General features: G+C 40.1%; 1 protein-coding gene across 3 annotated transcripts in view; it reads right to left on the bottom strand.

Moving 5' to 3' along the window:
- Positions 1-589: 589 nt before the first annotated feature.
- mrvi1 (murine retrovirus integration site 1 homolog) overlaps positions 590-22,039 on the bottom strand; it is a 63,843-nt gene continuing 42,393 nt past the window's right edge. For all 3 annotated transcript variants that reach the window (XM_034190821.1, XM_034190826.1, XM_034190834.1), the window contains exons 17-21: positions 21,783-21,935; positions 20,968-21,029; positions 15,814-15,945; positions 2,718-2,843; positions 590-799 (exon numbers count right to left, since the gene is read on the bottom strand). In XM_034190821.1, coding sequence (XP_034046712.1) covers positions 640-799; positions 2,718-2,843; positions 15,814-15,945; positions 20,968-21,029; positions 21,783-21,935 — 633 coding nt within the window. In that variant the 3' untranslated portion in view covers positions 590-639. The remainder of the gene's footprint in view (positions 800-2,717; positions 2,844-15,813; positions 15,946-20,967; positions 21,030-21,782; positions 21,936-22,039) is intronic.

Below are 22,039 nucleotides of genomic sequence, written 5' to 3'. Positions count from 1 at the left end.
GGATCCACTGAACCAGCTGCTACACATCTATCACGATAATTAGCTTCATCTCAAGGATTCAAAGCATCGTAATAACTGTACATTCTCTCCATTTTTCTATCACGCACCAGGCTCCTTGTAATCCAGAATGGAGACGGCACCTGTCCTGCAGCAAATCGGTCACGTGATTGAAAACCCTCTATTGGACCTGAAATAATTCAAAGTATACTTTAACTTCTGCTTGCTCTGACTTTTGATGGAAAGTGTTATATTATTAAAAAGCATCACAAAATAACAATACAATTAAATATACAACTTAAATATATGCTAATATCATCACACTATGTAATTGGTCCCTAAACATAAATTATCTTTTCTTCTCAATGTAACAAGAAATCTGTCAACTTTTCAACTTTCAACAAAGAAAGAAAGAAAGAAAATAAAAAACAACAACCCAAGAACAAAACAAAAATAAATCAAAACAGACTGAAAAAAAAGCATTTGTATCCATGAACCGTCCTTGATCTTCTACGGTTACGATCGTGTATTCATGTGAATCCTTGTGAATCCTTGAGTCCACTGGTAAAATATCAGAACAACTGGACTCTTCTTTGGTTGTTCAAATATCTTCTCCTTTCTTTGGACAAAGCATTTTTCTGCCTACGTGTCCTCATGGCTGCTGTAGTCACTGAAGTATGTATAAATGCTAACAAGAACAAAAATCACCAGCAACAAGGTCAAAGTGATCCTGAGAAGTCGACTGCTCCAGGAAATCTCAGGACAATTCTGGTTAAGGAGAGCCAGGACCTTCTCCAACCTCCTGCAGAAAAAAATGACAGCACACAGGACAGAGTTGATCTTTATGTGTTTGGTGTCTGTACTTGTAATCCATCATCAGTCGGTGCAGGGCCTGAACATGTACTAGCACTAGGCATGTGACCCTTTAGTTGTTACAGTTCTGCACATCACCCTTATTCTTAAAAATCAATACAAGTACACTCCTCCACTCCTGAGGCATCCCCTCTCTTGGAAAGTGAGAGGATGCCTATCTAATTAACAAGCAGTAGTAACCACCAGGACAAGCAATGAGACTTCACAAGCCTAAACCTGTCTGCCCTTATTCTAATGTGCATGTTAGAACAAAAAAAAGGAGGGTTCACTGGTAATCACCTATACCTGTCTATGGGAGCTTAAAATGTCAGAGCTGAATTTGAGTTACTGATGAAAATTTTGTAGGACTGTCGTCTCAGGGCCTGACAGACTCCATCAATCCTATCACAGGGAAAAACACCACCATCTTTCCTAAACCTCTCCAAGCCTCTGCTGGTATATCATCAAGACCAACTGCCTTTCCACTTAACTGCTTCATAGGGGTCTTCATGTCCTTCTTACTAAGGGCCCTGTCCCACTGGCGTTTAGGAGGATTTGCGTATGGATTGCGCACAAAATTGGCTCATATTCGCTTAACATCCGCAATATGCGTGAAACATGCTTGTATGCGTCGGCCGACACCAGCACACATCCGCAATTATCCGCAGAGGCATGTTTTTCCGTTGCCAGGATTTTTGAGCTGCACAAAATTTTGGCTGTGGATGACATCCGCCTTACATATGCAATACATACTCAATCTATGCACTGTATATTCGCTGTCATCTGCTGATATCCGCAACTGACAGGGATTTGCGGCTTGAGAGCGGACTGGGACAGTGTGTAAAACAGATATTTTGCATGCCCATCATGTCCACATCACAAACTAAAATAAGTTGTAGCGACTGCATACAGACTGGCCATGGATAAAGCGTTTTTATTATGTCTGCTTTGCATCTGATTTGCTGCGGATGCAAATCAGATGTGCTGTGTTCACAGCTGGACGCCGTTCTTTGTTCTACCGGCTACCACCCGCTCTGAGTTGGATGCTGCATATATAAAATCATTACAGTATTTCGTGGTGGATTAATCATTTTATTCTGCAAATTGGCTGTTGAAAATGGCTCTAATCAGAGAAAGCTGCAGAAAGCATTTTGAGCCATCTAAAAAGGTAATTATTTGACTTGTTTACATTGTCAAGTCTTGATAAAACAGCTGCGTATTTTACCTTCTTGTCTGCAGCTGTTACAGTATTTATTCCTATGTTTATAACAGATTTAACTTCTTGTTATAATCGTTCAGACAAGCTGCGCTCTGATGTGATCCGCTGACGTCACCACTCGCCCTGTTCACTGCTTGTTTACTCCAGTCAACTTGTCCAAGTCCAGCAATTGCTCCAGAGGCTGTATTGTTGGTGTGAATAGTGATGCCGACGGCCCGAGTGCGCTTCTTTTATGACCGCAATGCAGATGCCGTGCACGCACAACACGTGCGCGATGCATTCATAATACACCCGAAATACTGCCATGATAATCGCAATGCATCAGATCCATTTCCTCACTACATGCGTTATACAACCGTGATTGTTCATTATATATTCGCTATACATTATTAATCTATCCATAATTCATTTGTCATTTTTGGCCATTTTTGTTGTGGATGACAACGAATGCCCGTACTTTGTATACTCAATTCATGTGCAATTAATCCCCTCCCCAGTGGGACCGGGCCCTAATCTGTTGCATTCACTGATTCACTTTCTCCACATCATCCAACATTCATTCCAGCTCATTTTCTTGATTCATCAGCTACTCAAAGTACTCCCTCCACCCTTGTCAGCATAGATAGATAGATAGATAGATTCAATGTACCTGCTAATCCTCTTCTTTCCACTCTCTTCGTCCATATTTTTGGATTCCACAGATATGTCTGCATTAGCCCCCTCTTCATTCTTCTCTTCCTGGATTGCTTTGCACTGCTTTAGTCCATCTTGGAGGCTGGATAAGAAATACTCACATTTAGTTTGTATCTAAAAATCTAAGAACACACTGTAAAAAAATGACTCACAGTACTGATGTCATGTAATCCTGTAATATAAAGCGCCTAACGCGGGGCGGGCAATGAGGGCTGAGACACTGCAGGTATTCCTTGCAACCCATCACTTCAGCAGGTGGGTTTGCTGATGAGCTTCTCCCCTGAACATAAACACCTGATCATTCATGAAATTACCTACTGAGGTGATGGGTGGCAAGGAAATCCTGCAGTGTCTCAGCCCTTCATGGCACATGATTGCCCACCCCTGGAACGTGTGTATTTGTGACTCTGTGTCTGTAGATCCAAACATACAGTATATGGGTATCGAGGCGGAGCTTGGGTGAGATCGTGGATGACCCGGGATGGGTACCAACACCAGGTATTAAATGGCCTCTGGGGCAAGATTATTACTATTTGTCTGTCTGTCTATCTCTCTTGGAGTCTGTCAGCTGACAGCCTTCTCACACATAGAGAGCCAATGATGGCGGAGAGAATTAAAGTCTCTAAAGTGTGCTTGCACTTCATCATTTGTTAAATGTCTATAGAAGTAACTTCCTGTAATGGCCGCCTTGGATAGCCACGCTAATCCAAGCTTCGATATTTTCTGTACAATAAACCTGTTTTGGACCGTGGACTTGATATTTAGGAGCACAAACAATACTGTTTTAAGGAGAGAAAATGCCAGGATCTACGAAAAATAGCAAGGATAAAGCAAAACTGGGTAGGCAAACGAAACTTTCTGACTTTGGAAGATGTTTGGAGCAGAGACCGAGCACTGTTAGCTCCATAGACGAAGCTAGCAAGAGCGTTAACAATGAGGCTAGCACAGAGATGGCTGAAATGCTCACTGAAACCTCTGGGGTACATGGTAACAGCGAACTCATGCTTGTGAAGGAAGAGATTCTGAAGGTGGTGGGTGATCTCCGGTCTGAGGTTACAGGCAAATTGAATGGTATACGGAGAGCATCGGAAGAAACAACAAAACACTAATCATGAAACAGAAGACGGCTGTGATTAATGCCGCAAAGCAGAAGAAAAATATTCTGTACAAGAATGTTCGCGTTCAGCTTCACTATGACTTGGCTACAGAGGTGCACAAACAGCGGAAGCAATACGACATGGTGCGTAAACAACTTTGGGAGCTGGGACTGAGACACAGAATAAGATCGCCTGCTACAATGTTGGTAACGTACAAAGACAAGACTCTGACATTTGATAAACCCGCGGAGGTGGAGGAGTTCATATACAAGGTCAAAGAAGAGAGATGATTCAGATCAACAATAGTTTTTATTGTAAAGTTAAAAAAAATGAGCTAAACAGTCGTGCTATTTTACGTTAATTTGAGTTAAACAAATCTGCGTCATGACTTGATGCAAATTCCAGAAATTGTTTTTTTTTTTTTTTTTATCTCTTTCTTTCTTTTCTCTCCAATAAGGTAAACAGGTCAATAACGTTGTACAATATTATATCCTCTCCACCACAGGTGGGACTGGAGTTTCAAATGGCTTGCAATTCCTATTGTTATTATTAAAATATACATTCTTTTTTCTTCTTCCCTATTTCCCTTAATTTTTATTTTATTTAATTCTTCATTATTACTTTTTATTTTTTATTTTAATATTATGTTCTCTTAGCCTTGCTTAGTTTAATTATGTTTATTATCTTCGTGATATTGTGTTCACCATGAGAATGTGCACATTGACTTGCTAAACAGGTTTTTTTTTTTTTTTAATATCTGATTCGGAGCAGGAGAGCTTGGACTTTACTTTTCTGTGTATTGTTAAACCGAGAGGATTGATTTTGAATGTATCCCTAAAGGTTAGAGGAAGTCAACATTACTCAGATCAATAGCCAGCTGAAGTTATTTTTCTTTTTAAATGGCACAAAAGGTAAATCTTAAATGTATGTCCTGGAATTGCAGAGGTTTACAGAAAAAAAAAAACAAGTTATGAATAAACTTAGGGATTCAGGTTCAAAAATTATATTTTTACAGGAGACGCATACAGTTGATGAAGACCATATAAAAATAAGTAGAAGATGGCAAGGAGCTATGTATGCAGCCTCATTTAATTCACAGGCAAGGGGAGTCATGACCCTTATTCATAGCTCAATCCCCTTTCAAGTTTCCATACTCAAAGATAAATCTGGCAGGTATTTAATTATCCAAGGCTCATTACTTGCAACTAGATTGAACCTTGTGAATGTTTACGGTCCGAATGTGGACGATTCCAGTTTCTTTACTGATTTTTTATTTATTTTTTATTTTTTTACTCTTTCAAAGTGACAAAGTGACAAAGTTTTTTTATTCGGCACACAAAATATTCAAATAGAAAAAAATGAACAATTCCACAAACAAACACAGACAAAACTAGTGAGTCTGAAAGGGTGTGGGCTGAAGCAAAGCTTATTAGCACCCACCCCTGCTAGTACAAGTCCAACAATTCTAATCAGTCATATTTACATAAATACAAATTCACTACTACATGTCGACACACAGACATACACATCAATATACTATTCACTTATAATTATATTTATATAGTACCAGATCACAAGAAAGTCAAATCAAGGCACTTTACGCCAGTAAGGACTAACCTTACCAACCCCCAGAGCAAGCACTAGGCAACTGTGGTGAGGAAAAACTCCCTATAAGGAAGAAACCTCAAGCAGACCAGGCTCTTGGGGGTGACCCTCTGCTTGGGCTGTGCCATATATACCTATATACATACGTATATACTTTACAAACATAAATATATATACATATACACAGTCACTTATATACATATACACCTACCCATATCTATATATCTACATACGCATATACATACCCACACATTCAAATATACAATAAGTCCCACTTATAAATTGAACATTCCATATAAATCAAATTATATTTGCTTCTTTATGATACTTAGACATAATGTTCTTTTTGAGTAGTTTCTTAAATCTTACTAAGGTACTACTCATTCTAACCTCTGTTGAACATTTGTTCCATTTCCTCACCCCAACCACAGACACACAAAAACCCTTTACATTTGTTCTTACTGGTGGTTTCATAAAAATTGCACAACCTCTTAAACTATATCTGGATTCCCTCAATCGGAACAGACTCTGGACATGTCTCGGTAAGGCTTGGTTTTTCGCTCGAAATAAAGTTTGAATTGTAATGTAATCGACCAAATCTATGAATTTTAATAAATTTAAAGACACAAATAGAGAATGAGTTGGTTCACAATATTGTTTATTGCAGATGATTTGTATGGCTCGTTTTTGCAAAAGGAATATTGGATTGGTATTTGATTTGTAAGTGTTTCCCCATGACTCAACACAATATGTCATATATGGTACCATCAGAGAATGATATAAAGTAAGTAACCCTTCTTGCGGCAGTAGGTCTTTGGCTTTATACAAAATGGCTATAGTTTTTGACAATTTTGATTTCACATAATTTATATGTGGTTTCCAGCTAAGTTTATTATCAATTATAACACCTAAAAATTTATTCTCTGTTACTAACTCAATTTCCTTATTGTTTATAGTTAAATTTTTACATTTGGGTGCCTGTTTATTTCCAAATATAATACATTTAGTTTTCCCAAGGTTGAGTGACAACTTATTAGCGTCAAACCAAACCTTAAATTTTTCCAGTTCTTTCTCCACTATGTCCAGAAGCTGTTCAAGATTTTCACCGCTACAGAACACAGTTGTATCATCCGAAAAAGGACACATCTCAGTGAACTCCACACCCAACTTATATCATTTATATAGATTATAAACAACAAAGGACCCAGCACTGAGCCCTGCGGCACCCTACATGTGACATCCCTGAGTTCAGAATTTGTATTATTGAATTGAACATACTGAAATCTGCCTTGTAAATAACTAGCTATCCATTCATATGCCAGACCTCTGATTCCATATTTCTGCAGTTTAATTAATAGTATTCCATGGTTAATTGTGTCAAACGCTTTCTGTAAATAAAAAAAAAACACCTATTGTGTATTGTTTATTGTCAATTGCAGTTGCTATACTTTCCACAAAGTCCATCAAAGCATGTGATGTAGTTCGAGACCTTCTGAATCCATATTGTTCTTCACAAATGATGTTATGCTTCAGTAAATAATCATATAATCTTTTAGCAAATATTTTTTCCAAAATTTTGGAAAATTGTGGCAGGAGTGATATAGGTCTATAATTAGAAAATGTGTGTTTGTCACCAGTTTTAAACAGAGGAATTACTTTGGCTATTTTCATTTGAGAAGGAAATTTACCAGTACTTAGTGACATATTGCAAATATAATTGAACAGTTTTACTATACAATCAATAACTTTTTTTTAATAAAGCCATATCCAAATTATTAAAATCAGTCGATTTCTTACTTTTTGAACCATGAACCAGATCAAGTATTTCCCTTTCATGAGTACCACCAATGAACATTGAAACAGATTTGTTAAACGTTGAATTATTTACCCAGAAGTTATTAGTTGATGAGTCAGTTTTACTGGCAAGATTTTTACCCACATTAACGAAGTATTCATTAAAGTGTTCAGCAATAGACTCGTCATTATCAATCGTGATGTAGTTGTTACTCTGAAAAAATGAAGGATAATCTCTAGTTACTCTATTCTTTTTTACTATTTCATTTAATATGTTCCATGTGTTTTTGATGTTATTTCTATTTTTGATAAGTAACTCATTATAATATATTTTTTTACTGAGTCTCATGATATTGATTAACTTATTCTTATATGTTTTATACTTACTTTCAGCTTCCTTAGTTCGTAGTTTTATGAATTGTTTATATAGTACGTTTTTCTTTTTACATGCCCTCTGAAGCCCCTTAGTTATCCATGGTTTGTTGCTATATTGATTTCTATATATTTTGTCAACAAATGGACAGTGTTTATTATACAAACTGGAAAAAATGGAAATGAAAGCATCATATGACCTGTCAACATCATCAACAAAAACATCTGACCAATTCTGACTTGATAAATCCTCCCTTAAATTATCAATTGTTTCAGGTGTTACTTTTCTACTCATGAATTTGATATTGCTTCGATACATACAACAACCCTCCAATGCAAAGACTGAGAAAACTGGCAAGTGATCACTGATATCACTGACCAGTAGTCCCCCACTAAGATTACCGGATATAACGTTAGTTAAAATATTGTCAATGAGAGTTGTTGTATCCATAGTTATTCTGCTAGGATGAATGATGGTTGGAAACAGTCCTAAACAGTACAAGGTGTTTATAAATGAGGTAATTTGTGGATGATTGTGAGGGTTTAAAAAATCTATATTGAAATCTCCACAGACAAATAAATGCTTATTTCTGTTGATTTTGTTGTACATTCCTAAGATAATGTCTTCAAAGGTGTCAATATTTGTCCCAGGAGCTCTGTAAATGCAACTAACATGTTGTGTGGGCCGCTGAAGAGGAGGTACTGCTGGCCCACCACCACCAGAGGGAGCCCTGCCTGGAGTGCGGGCTCCAGGCACCAGAGGGCGCCGCCGCCCCACAGGAGCAGCCTCGGTAACAGCTGTCACCCATCACCTGAGACAGCTGACGGCAATCATCAGTGGGGTATATCAGCAGGACGGCATCTCCACCTCATCGCCGAGATATCGTTTCTACCGGAGAGGTAACATATCGAAGCAAACAGAGTACATATTGTTTGACTGAGCTAGTTTATTGGATTACTGTTCCAACGAGAGGTGGAGGTACCTTTCCTGCCGTTCGGAGTTCTGGGTGCAAACGCGCCCCCATCTAACTGTTCTTTGTTCCTCGCCAGCAGTACCAGGTCCGACACGCGGAGGCAGTGGCCACCTGGGAGTTCGGGACTTGGCGGCTCCAGTATTCCCGGGGTCCTGTGGCGGAGGAAGCCGTGTGGTTCCGGTCTTACCTTGGAGAGGCGTCTCCTATCTTCGAGCCTGCCCACACGACACTTTTGTGAATTGACTGTTGTCCATTTCTGTAATTGGTTGTATTCGTTGTGCACATTCACAACAGTAAAGCGTTGTTATTTTGGCTTACTCCATTGTCCGTTCATTTGCGCCCCCTGTTGTGGGTCCGTGTTCCTACACTTTCCCAACATAACAACTATGTTTTTGGAGTTTATAGATGTAATTTCTATGGTAACACATTCCATGATGTTGTCCACTGTAAATGACATGTTGTTAACGAGTTTACAGTTATAATCTGACCTTACAAACAATGAAACGCCTCCGCCCCTTCTCATCTGCCTATTAACCAGGAACAATTCATAACCATCAAGATATACCAGATCTTTATTATCCTCATTTAACCATGTTTCTGAAATTGCAATAACTGAAAAACGTTTTTTGGATGTTTTCAAACAATCATTAATAGTGGACAGATTACGAGAAAGACTTCTGCTGTTGAAATGTATAATTGAAAAATCTTCATCATTGATTTTATAATTTTTGAATTGTTCTTCTGTAAAATATTTGCACTGTCTCACAATATTCTCACTGAAAAAGGTATCAGGATCATTTTCAGATTCGAAGGGGTGGTTAGCAGAGTTATTATAATTAAATGTATCTAGACAGAGCTCCTGGGCAGAAATAAACGGATCATTATCCTTAGTCATTATGTCTCTCTTGTCTCCGGGTGTAGATGATGTGGATGAGTGGGTTGCTCCAGTCTGCATCATGGTGCTGTGATGTGTTTGAGTCCTCATACCTATTGTTCATATTTGTCCAGCTCCTCGATGTTCCTTATTGCCACAACCTTTGCTTGTTCTGGTGATCCATTCAGTTTGATGAATATTTTACAGTTTGAAGTCCATGTGTGCTGGATTTTTCCCTGTTTCTTTAAGAAGCGTGCTTTCCTGGCGATGTCGGCATTCCGTTTGGTGAGATGTTCATTGATGAATACGTTTGTCCCTTTCAGTTTTCTTCCTTGTTTTAACAGTGCTGTTTTGTGTTTTCTGTTGATGAATCTCATGATGACGGTTCATTTATCACCGTCATTTCTCCGGGGCAGAGGGTGGCATGCTTCAATGTTATTTAAATCCATTTCTATACCTTTAGATAGGAGGAAATCAACAACCTGTTTTTCCACAGAGCTGACCTCCTGTTCACTGGGATCCCCTCCGCTCTCATCTGTTACCGCCCGTGTGTAGGACCGTGGTTTGACGTGAAGACCTGTGATGATGACGTCGTTAATTCTGGTGTACTGCTACAATTCAGCCACTCTATTTTCCAGCTGCACCAGATGCCGGTCTTTCGCGGCGTTCTGGAGCCGTAATGCCTTCACCAGATCCATGATTGATTTCTGTTGTTGCTTCACAACAGAAATCTCCTCTGATAGAAAGTCCAGAGATTTTTTAATATCGTCACCTTCCTCTGCTGTCAGAACCTTCTTAGGCCCCATGATCGGCTTATGGGCAGCTTGACGATCGCCGATGTTAACAGCCTGCGTTGTTTGTCACCGGGATGGATCTGCACTGCGGTGGTGCCGCGCGGCCTCGGTGTTTCCGCGCTGATGGATCCGCGATGGCTGCACGAGGCCTCGGGGAAGCGACACTCGTGACGCGCGGCTTTAATGATGCAGCGCGCGGCCTCAGTGAATTCACCACGTTGGGCGGGCCTCGGACGTTGTTGCTGTCCAGTCGCGGGGCTAAGTTGCCGGTTGAGGTGGTATTCCCCCTGTCCGGCTTGGCAAACACCGGCGTGGCAGATGGCAACTACAAACACCACCTCTGAAAACTCGTACAAAGTTTTTGCAGCTCGCTCTGACGACACGCAGCTCTCTAGTGGTTTAAACAGCTGTATCTGTCGCCTTACCATTGTGCACTTTCTTCACTTCCAGTCTCATATATAATAGCAGTGGACTGGAATTGCATGTTATGTGTCGGACGCAGCTCGGAGAACCGACCAGCGTTTGAAGGACCCAGTATGAAATAAGCAGAGCACGGTACAAAGGCTAACTGAATTTAATACATAACAGTGATAATACAGAAAGGTGCGGTCTGGCGTGGTGCGCTCCCAGCAGCGCTAACGGTCCGGAGCCAGAAGCTGTTTCGGACCCAAGGACCCCGCCGACACCCCCCAGGTGGCCGCAACAACCGAGTCTGTGAAAGAAGGAACCATTATGTGAGTCCACACTCTACACACAGAACACTTAAAGGTGTACAAACAGCAAACACTTCCTGGCTTGATTGCTGATCAGCTTCCAACCTGCAGGCATGGAACATCCAGTTCACAAAACTCCACCGCAGTGGAAGCTGATACATGACTAACAAACAGCTCAATACAATAAGGTGTGAGGGACACCACATTTACTGACTGTATAACTGTTAGTCACAAAATCTAACGTACCTCAGGAAGTGTGCTGACGAGCGTGAGACCTCACCCCCTCCTCTTTCACAGACTGTGCATCAAACCTGGACGTTTCTCAGCATCCGCTGCTGATGAGATGGCTCCCGAGACGACGATCTCACCCGTCTGGTCACAAGGTCGAGTCTCTGGCAAATACACACTGTGCACTCCAGTCTTAAATGCCAACATGCTCCAATCCATCCAGATGCACCTCAGCTGTGAGTCCTGACGAGTCGCAGGTGATCAGGGTGAGGTCCTAACAGCCTCAGCAACACAGCCACTCAGTCCCAAATGCACGCCACCTGGGAGGAAAACAAAAAGACAAACAAACCGGCAGCCAGGCCCCCCCAGCCATATAACATTGCACTCTAGACCCAGTTGTGGAGCGTTCCACAGGAGTTGACCAAACACATAAATAAAAGTAGGGCAACTATTAAACATTTCATTAGAGAACTGAACCTTATTGATGTATGGAGGTATTTTAAACCTGATGAAAAGGCATATTCTTGTTATTCTGAACTGAAACAACTGCTGCAATTAGGTGGGACGCCTTTAAGGCTGTTCTGTGTGGAGGTATAATAAGCTATACCTCATGGAAAACAAGCGATTTCCACAAAAGAAGATTACAATTAGAGGCAAAAATAAAAACTGTTCAGAATCTTGTTATTAATAATTACTCAAACAGTGTAGAAAAAGAATGACTAATTTTAAAAGCAGAATATAACAAAATGGCTGTAGACAGGGCAGCCGCTGATATCATTAGGCTAAATCAAATGTTTTATGAACAGAGTGAAAAATCTGGAAAATTATTAGCATGGCAAATCAAACACTTGGAAACAAGAAAAGCAATCACTTCAATTAGAAGAAGTAATGGAGACATAGTAACTGATCCAGTTATATAAACAGTGAATTTAAGAACTTTTCTGAAAACGTGTATGACTGTCAAATACCAAATGATCCAAGTACTCAAAATGCATTTCTAGACAGTTTGGAAATTCCACAAGTACCAAATAAGTTTGAGGAACTTTTGGAAGCGGTGGCATGATTGCAGGCAAGACACCAGGTCCTGATGGACTCCAGATAGACCTTTACAAAAAATATAAATCTAAATTACTTAAACCTCTTGTGGATATGTTTTTAGAAGCATTTCAGTGTGGGAGTCTACCAACATCAATGACTGCTGCATTAATAACATTATTGCCAAAACCTGGAAAGCCAAGTGACTCTTGTGGAAATATGAGACCAATAAGCCCATTGAATGCTGATTTAAAAATTCTTTGTAAAGTCTTGGCAAGGTGACTTCAAGAAACATTACCTTATGTAATACACAGAGATAAAAATGGATTCATACTTGGACGGCAGGGTTTCCACAATGTTAGGTGCATCCTTAATATTATTGAAGGTCTAGAGGAAACAGGCAAAGCTCTCTTATCTCTGGATGCTGAGAAGGCGTTTGATGAAGTTGAATGGCCTTATCTTTTTAATGTCATGAAAAAGTTTGGATATGGGAACAGATTCTTAAAATGGGTTCAATTATTGTACTTAAACTCAACAGCAAAAATAATTACAAACAAAAACATTTTTGCAATCAATTATAATAAAAAGAGGATGTCGTCAGGGCTGCCCTCTCTTGCCTCTATTGTTTACCTTAGCAATAGAACCTGTGGCAATTGCTATAAGGAAAAATACTGAAACAGGTGGAATAAGTCTTTACAATACTGAACACAAAATTGCACTTTATGCAGACGACATTATTCTGTTTATTTCAAACATGCACTGAAAAAAGAGCATGTTTGAACCAACAATTTGTCAGTACTCAGTTTAGATTCCTCCAATATAAGTGGCTCATGAGAACCTATGTGACACCACAAAAATTGAACAAGTTTAATCCAAACATACCTGATGCGGGTGCAAAATGTAACAATGCTAAAGGAACTTTGTTCCATTGTGTGTGGCAATGTCCTGAGGTTGGACTTTTTTGGGATGAGGTCAAAAGAGCCGCAGAGACTATAATCCAAAAAGACATTCCAAAAGATCCTTTATTTTAGGCATTTATTCTGAAAAAAGCAAATTCACGAAGATTGGGCAAATGTTAATCAAAATGTTTCTTACAAGCAAAAAGATCAATTGCTCTATACTGGAAAAAATAACAGGCCCAAGCTGGCACATTGGGTAAAACAAATGCTAGCAGTGTTTCCTCTGGAAAGAATAAGTTGTTTTAAAAAAGGGAAGCTGTTGCTTTTTTTTTAAAAAAAAATCTTTGGACCATTTAAAAACTTTGTGGATAATTTAAATATACCAATAGGCAATGAAAATGAATGAGTAATGTATCACTGTAAACCTAGGTGCGTATAAGATTTCCTGGATTCATGACAGTTTGTGAACAGAATGTATAACTGGGAAGGTTTTCCTCATTTTTTTTATGTATTGTTTTTTTGTTGTTGCTTTTTTGCATGTTTTGTTCAGGTTCCATGCAATAAGCACAAGAATGTGTTTTTCTTTTTTTTTCCTTACTTTTGAAATGTATAATGTGACAGGATAGTCTGTACTTTTCACATTGAAAGAAAAAGTCAAACACATTGTTAAAAAAAGTCTATAGAAATAAACCATTGTTAATTCTATTCTTAATTAGATTTTTTTCTCCCAAATATACCAATAAAAATACCTTTAACGAACCAGATTGAAAAGCAGTATTGCTAAGAATAGCAGTACTGTTAAAATCTTAACGATACCCATCCCTAGGCAGGACACATTAAGGCCAAACATTACCCCTTTTACAGATTATCAAAAGCTCAGTTAACATATTAACCTCTGAATGTGGGTCTCATAATGGTTTTGCTTTGATGTGCGCATTACAAATTACGACAATTATTTTTTCAGTAATCGTGGATTAACAACTTGTACTAAAACCACAGATAGCTGCTAACAGTGCAAACACTATTACCATCTTACCAACAAAGTCAACTAACATGCTAACTTCAGTTTTGGTGTTTTTTAAATAATACTTTCGGGGGCTGAGTGGTGGTTCTCAACAGTTTTGCTTTGGTGTGGGCATTAAAAATTATGACCTGTTTATTTCCTCAGTAATCGTGGATTAATGACTTAACGTCATAAAGCTACAGATATCTGCTAAAAATGCTAATGCTGTTAGCATCCAACATTACACCACACAATACTTTCACTCGATGCAAATACTGGCACAAACAGGTCATAGATGATCTGTTTGGAGAATCAGCCACACAACATGCCACATTATTACAGATAATTGTAAAAAAAAAATAAAAAATAAAAAGGAAAATGCTCAAAAAAGACTCTTTCACAGTAGCATTCGCAGCTAGCAGCCTCTGACCAACCATTGCTCTGAGCTCAGCTCAGTGGTCACTCAAAGCAGCCAAACTGGGCTTTGTTACATAGTGAACATGACAGTGAACAGGATGATATCTGTGAGACAATAAATACATATTTAAAGTATACCACTGGCTGAGGTGTTACATGTACTTTGATCTAAGTTGTTTATTTGGCTATCACTGAAAGCATGTGCCATGACGCGCCACATCGAATGTGTTGGACTTGCACATGACACTAAACAGCTGCTGAAGTAATTACAACCCGATTATTGTTATGACGACAACCGATAGCATTAACTAACTGAAAAACTGTAACCATGTCAGACAAAATGAGCTAAATATTCAATTAATCCTTTTCTACACTCTCTATACAGTGCGGGCTCGTTGTGTTTTTATCTTGTGCGCGCATGTTCGTGCACGAACATTTTTCCATTATTGTGCTGTCAGTGATAGACACGGGCGGTGCACATCTAAATCAGCAGAAAAATGACAACACTGGATAATTAACTCCTTTCACTGAGACTTGCAGGTCATGCAGGTACTGTCAGGTGCACAGCAGAGGAAACAAAAAACACACAAACACAAGAGATAAATCCAAACTGAATGTGTACTGTATAGAGTGTGGAAAAGGATTTATTGAATATTTAGCTCTTTTTGTCTGCCATGGTGTCAGCTTGTTAGTTAGTTAAGGCTAGGGGTGAATTCCTCACATTCACCCCAATCTCAGGATGCTGCCATGCAAGGCGCCCAGTACACACCGGGAGCAACTAGGGGATTAAGGACCTTGCCCAAGGGCCCTTAGTGATTTTCTGGTCAAGCTGGGATTTGAACCGAGGTTTCTCTGGTTTCAAGCCCAACGCTTAACCACTAGACCATTACCTCCCCTAAGGAGGTGATGGTCTAGTGGTCTTGCACAACAGTACATTCAAAGACAATGTCAATAAGTATTGTTTTCCCACAAAAATGACAGCACTCATGGTCAGTTGTTTTCAAACAGTTGATTGTCAAACCAATATATACGGTCACTGCTTTTTGTTTTTTTGTTTTTTGTTTTTTTGCATTATGCATTCCAACCAATCGGTATTTCTGCGACTCTGTCAAATACATAATTAAAGTATAATTCCTCATCGCTGCAATTGTTTCTGCTAAGAAATTATTTATTACACAAATGTTATTTCAGTGTTTTTATGGTGTTTTTCATTGTGGGCAGATGACATGGAGGAAAGAAGGTCTCACCCTTTATTGTATGCCTCCTCCTCGATCTTTGCCTTGATCTCGGCTCTGATCTCAGCTCTGATCTCCTCTAATTTGGCTGAAGTCTTGGCTGGTGCAGATGTTTCGCTTTCCTGCTCAGACATGTTCTTTCCACTGTATTGTTTCAGAGAGGAAAGAACAATCAGACTTGGCCACCAGAACTATCAAAGTAGATTTTATGTGAATGAGAAAATTGTGCATTTGCATTCCATCACAACACCGTGGCCTTGTTTTTACGGACAAGCATTAGGACTAGCTGAGTGGGAACATGCACAAGACGCCATCACAAAGCTGGCCAAGTCCAAGAAAAATAAGCACAGGCACTTTAAACATTTGTTACTAGAAAAGCAGGGAGGACATGTAGCGCAGACACTTCAGAGCTCAGTTCAGGCTCACTTTAAACCCAGGATGGAGTCCTGTGCCTGGACTTTATCAGACTTTTTCAAAAACTGTTTACATTAAAATCCATAAAAGCACATTCCCCAAATGCAGCAGTTTAAAAAAAAAAAATCATTGGTGCTCTTTGTATCCTGTAAAACAGTGTCTTTCAAACCAGGGGTAGTGCAGAAGGTTTGTGGTTCAAACCCCACCCCTGCCACATTTCTCTATGTAATGTGGAGTTGCATCAGGAAGGGCGTCCGGCGTAAAACTTGTACATGCAGATCCACTGCTGATGGGACTTACGAAAACAGGGTTATCCAAAATGAGGAGGCGGTCCCTTAGGATGTGCACAACCACTCTATGGGCATGTGTATGTATCAGAGGGGCAAGGAAATGACAGAATTTAATATGATTTCTGTTAGAACAATAATCAAGATGGATCTGATGTGAGGTTCTGAGAATCAGAAAAGCACAGTTTTTAAGAAAGAAAATGACATGCAAAGCAGCAGGAGTTTTTGAGAAAATGAATAAAAAACAGGTGATGATCGTCATGGTAACATGTCAGTTAATACCAAAATAGGATGTAATTATGTTCATTGTTTGCTGTTGCTTGTGTGAGAACCTTATTTGCTTTTCTGCCAAAAAAAAAAAAAAAATCTGCCAGTTTTGATACCTTTGAAATTTTAATGTTTAACAGTAATTTGTACATGGTAAAAACAGTTATCAAGGATATATGGGTGATGAAGTAACTTCAACAAAATTAAACCTGTATGGTGTAAAACATAACATTTTGATCTACACTCATAAATAAACCAAGAACTGGTGTTTTAATTGCTAATTGATCACATATAGAAATGTATGCCCTTTTACAGCTATTACTAATGGAAACACACCTTCAGATTCTGATACAGTCATCCAGAAAGTATTCACAGGGTTTCAATTTTTTCACATTTTTTTTATGTTACAGCCTTATTCCAAAATGCATGAAATTTCATTTTGTCCTTAAAATTCAACATAGAATACCCAGCCCTGTCTCCGTTTTTTCGTGCTCCCGTCAAGAAATGAGTTAAATTTTCGTGACAGGGTTTTTTGTTAACTCACTATTACTAACCCTATTCCTACCCCCAACCCAAACCATAACCATAACCTAATCCTACTCCTTCCCCCAACCCTAACCATAACCACCCCGACCCCCCCATACAATGCAGCTCCTTCTCACCTTCTCTACACTTCTCCATCAGCACTCTCAGAGCAAACATTGCATCTGTAGTGCTTTTTTTTGGCATGCTTACAGATTTTCACCTATTTTCTCAGCCTAGCTTCTACTACTCTTTCCCATAACTTCATGCTGTGGCTGAACAATGTTATACCTCTCTAATTACTGCAGCTCTGCACCTCACCCTTGCTCCTGAAAAATACACTGGTATCCTCTCACTTTCCAAGATTTTATTAAACAGTCTGGTTAGAAACTTCACTGGCATCTCTCCTAAACATTTCCATGCATCCACTGGAATATCACCTGGACCGACTGCTTTCTACTCTTCATCCTCCTCATAGCTGTCTTCACTTCATCCTTACTAACTCCTTGCACTTCCTGATTTATTCACCACATCATTCAACCTTCTCTCTCTCATTTTCTTCATTCATCAGCTCCTAAAAATAATCCCTCCACCTTCTCAACACTCTCCTTGCTTGTCAGAACATTACCTTCTGCATCTTTTACCACCCTAACCTGTTGCATATAATTTCCAGTTCTGTCCCTTTGGCCAATCAGTACAAGGCATTTTCTCCTTCCTTACTATTCAACTTTATGTACAGCTCACTATATGCTCTTACCTTAGCCCTTCCCAGTTCTCTTTTCACCTTACACTGTATCTCCTTTCATTTTTGTCTACTTTCATCCTGTGTGACTATCCCAAATCTTTTTCACCAACCTTTCTCTTTATACTTTCCTGAACATCTTCATTCAACCATTAAGTCTCCTTGTCTTCCATCATCTGTTCAGATGTTGTAAATTGTGTCACTAGCATGGCCCAAGCAGAGGGTTACCTCCTTGAGTCTGGTCTGCTTGAGGTTTCTTCCTCAACTCATCAGAGGGAGTTTTTCCCTTACCACTGTCGCCTGTGTGCTTGCTCTAGGGTTGGTAAGGGTTAGACCTTACTTGTGTGAAGCACCTTGAGGCAACTTTGATGTGATTTATGACTATATAAATGAAAATAAATTGAAAAATTGCTTCCTGTGTTATTGTTGTATGGCTGGTGTGCCTGGCTGCCTTTTGTTTCTGTCTTCTGTTCTGTCTTTTGTTTTTCCTTCCAGGTGGCATGCGTTCAGGACTGAGTGGATGTGTGGCTGAGTTATTAGGACTTCACCCTGATCACCTGAAGCTTGTCATGTGCAGCTCGTCAGGACTCACAGCTGTGGTGCATCTTTATGGATTGGGGCATGGTTGCATTTAAGTCTGGAGTACACAGTGTGTATTTGCCAGAGACTCGACCTTGTGACCAGACGGGTGAGATCGTTGTCTAGAGAGCCATCTCATCATCATGGATGCAGAGACCGTACCAGGTTTGATGCCATGGTCTGTGAAAGAGGAGGGGGTGAGGTCTCACGCTCGTCAGCACACTTCCTGAGGTACTTTAGGTTTTGTGACTAACATGAGTACAGTCAGTAAATGTGGTGTCCCTCACACCTTATTATATTGAGCTGTTATGTTAGTCGTTTAAATCAGGCTTCCACTGCAGTGGAGAAAGTGAACTGGGTGTTCCATGCCTGGAGGGTGGGAAGCTGATTGGTGATTAAGCCAGGAAGTGTTTGCTGTTTGTGTACACCTTTGAGTGGTCTCTCTGTGTGTGGAGTGGTGGACTCACATGATGGTTTTTCCTTTCACAGACTCGGTTGGTCGCGGCCACCTGGGGGGGTGTCGGCAGGGTCCTTGGGTCCGAACTGTTCTGGCTCCGGACCGTTTGTGCTGCTGGGAGCGCACCCTCTCTCCACCTCGCCAGACCGCGCACTCATTTGTTATTATTGAGCACTCACTGTTATGTTATTAAATTCTGTTATCCTTTGTACCGTGCTCTGCTTATTTTATGCTTGGGTCCTTCAAACGCTGGTCGGTTCTCCGCCTGCGTCCGACACATAACAGTTATGGTCACATTAGCTGCAAACAACCGAGAAAAACAGCTGGCTATGTCACTTGATGGGCATTCCCAGGACATGCCCACTACATCGCCATAAGATGTCTTGTAAATCACTTCAGAGATGTTATCTGGTTACTATAACAGTGTTTTTTTAAGATTCAGAAGTGTTTCTTTCTTGCTAACTTTTACAAAATATATGAGAAACATATTAGATTGATACAGAACCGCAGCTGTTTCAGAGCATTTTCCGCCATCTTGGACAAATTTGTTCGAGGGAACAACCAGCTGACGTAATCCTGCAGATTCACTGGGATTGGCAGCTGGCGTGTCACATTGCTCAGTATTTGCATAAAATAGACTTCAAGTCTATTTTGGCCCCACCTAGCTGGCAGCAGAGCAACTGTTTCTTTCTGCTACAAAATGCCCACTCTCATTGAAATGATGGTAGTTGCTGCTTGGCCTCTGTTGCTTGCTGTCGCTTGTAGCTAAAGTGGCCGTGCCTTACATGTTTCTCTGTAAAGGCACGGAGGCCGCCTTCTTAAAATAAGTATTCCTTCTTCTTATATTCAAGACAGCCATTTCCATCCTTTTGGCAACATCTAACACAATCTGCCCTTCCACATTACCCCCCCGATCCCATATTTCACCTACCCATTTCTTCCTTATTGCCTCTATTGCCTTGACCAACATGTCCATTGATGTCTGCTCAAATCTCCACTCTTTCATCCTTGAGTACACTACCACCTCATCTAACACACTCCAGCTGTCTTTCTCCTTCATCTCACAAACTACCTGTGGAACATATGCACTGATGACATTGATCATCACCCCTTCAATTTAATTTTCACTCTCATCACCCTTTCAGACTCTCACTTAATCTCAAGACACTATTATATTTTTCATTTAGAATGACCCCACAACCATTTCTCCTCCCATCCACATCATAAGACAGCAATTTCAGCCCACCTCTGATGCTCCTGGCTTTGCTTCCCTTCTATTTGGTCTCTTGCACACACAGTATATCTGACTTTCTCCTTTTCATCATACCAGCCAGCTCTCTCCCTTTACTTGTCATACTGTCAACATTCAATGTACCAAATGTTACTTACAGTACACATTTATTTGAACTACACTATACAAGGAGTAGTTCATGTTGATCTCTGCAAAGGCCATACAGAAAACAATGGCAGGTCCACCTTCACAACCCATCTCGTTAAGTATCATATGCAGTCACAATTACACCTTTATGTTACATTTTTATTTTTCCTTGAGGAAGTAAGAAACTCAGAGTTTTAACGTCAAGTCAGATATGCTATAATGGGTGCGTACGGAAGAAAAAGCATCCCACTGCGGCAGAAAATGCCTTTGATAAGCATGATTAGGTTTTTTTTGGCTTAGGGTAACCATGAGAATGAAGCTGTGCTACAGAATGTAAATACAGAATGTGCAAAAATGTGTTTGTGGGTGTTTGTGTGCAAGCCAAAGCATGTACATACAGAATGTACAGAAATGAGTGTGTGCATGTTTGTGCATGGATTAAAGTATGTATCTATGGTATGTGCAGTAATGTGTAAGTGTGTGCTTGTGTGTAATTTAAACACTGTTAAAAGTAACATACCATTCTGTTGCTGGTGGTGGTATCTCTCCTGAAGTGTTGCCTTTCCCATCACTTGCTTCACACTATACAAGACACACACACACACACACACACACACACACACACACACACACACACAACACACACACACACACACACACACACACACACACACACACACACACACACACACACACACACACACACACACACACACACACACACACACACACACACACAGAGACAACGCAGCAATAATTTGCTGACATAAATTATAAACCTTTCAACTTTAAATTTTTAGAGCAAAACTACCACTATTCTATTCACTCAAATCCTCATTTTAAAAAGTTCATGCCAATTTATCAGGCAATAATTAAAACATCACAACCCAGGCATGGTAACTTAGTGGTTAGCACTGCTGCCTCACAGCAAGAAGGTCTTAGGATCACTTCCTGCCTGGGCCTTTCTGTGTGAAGTTATCATGTTCCCCCTGTGTTTGCATGGGTTTCATCACACAATCAAAAAATTATTTAGAGTTTGCTCCTTTCTCTGCCCCTGACCAGGCAGCGTCTCTACATCTGGAGTTGGTACCCTAGTGGATAGATTGTGTGTAACTGTAATTAGGATGGGTTAAATGCGGACAAATTTCATTGTATGTACAATAAAGGCCCTTGGTCTTGTGTCCGCATTGAAAACATCACATGATGATGCTGAGTTTCTTTGGAAACCTAAAACCTTGCATAGTTTTCATTTTGCAAGAAATATGAGACCGTATATGATGTTTCCATATCTTATTTTGGAAAATTTGCAGTTCTTCACAGGAAAGAAAGACCTACTAGAACAGGAAGAGCAGCACTGCTGGGTGGTCCCACGTGGGGGCCCGGGCCTGTGTTGGGGCCTGGTCCAGCCGTGGCTGGGGTCTGACCTGGGATGTTGAGAAGGTTAAACTTAGGCACCACCGCGACACTCACTCTGCGCCTTGGCAGAGCCTGTGCAGGAAAAAGAGAAAGAACATCCAGCACTAGTGAACAGAATGAGTAAGAAACGATGAGTCACTTACATAAACAGAAGGGTGTGATGATGGCACTGAAAG

This window comes from Thalassophryne amazonica, chromosome 2, assembly GCF_902500255.1.
Source record: "Thalassophryne amazonica chromosome 2, fThaAma1.1, whole genome shotgun sequence".
In the NCBI taxonomy this organism is placed as follows: Eukaryota; Metazoa; Chordata; class Actinopteri; order Batrachoidiformes; family Batrachoididae; genus Thalassophryne; species Thalassophryne amazonica.
Note: the sequence above shows the minus strand (reverse complement) of the source record. Positions and strands in the feature narration are given on the sequence as shown.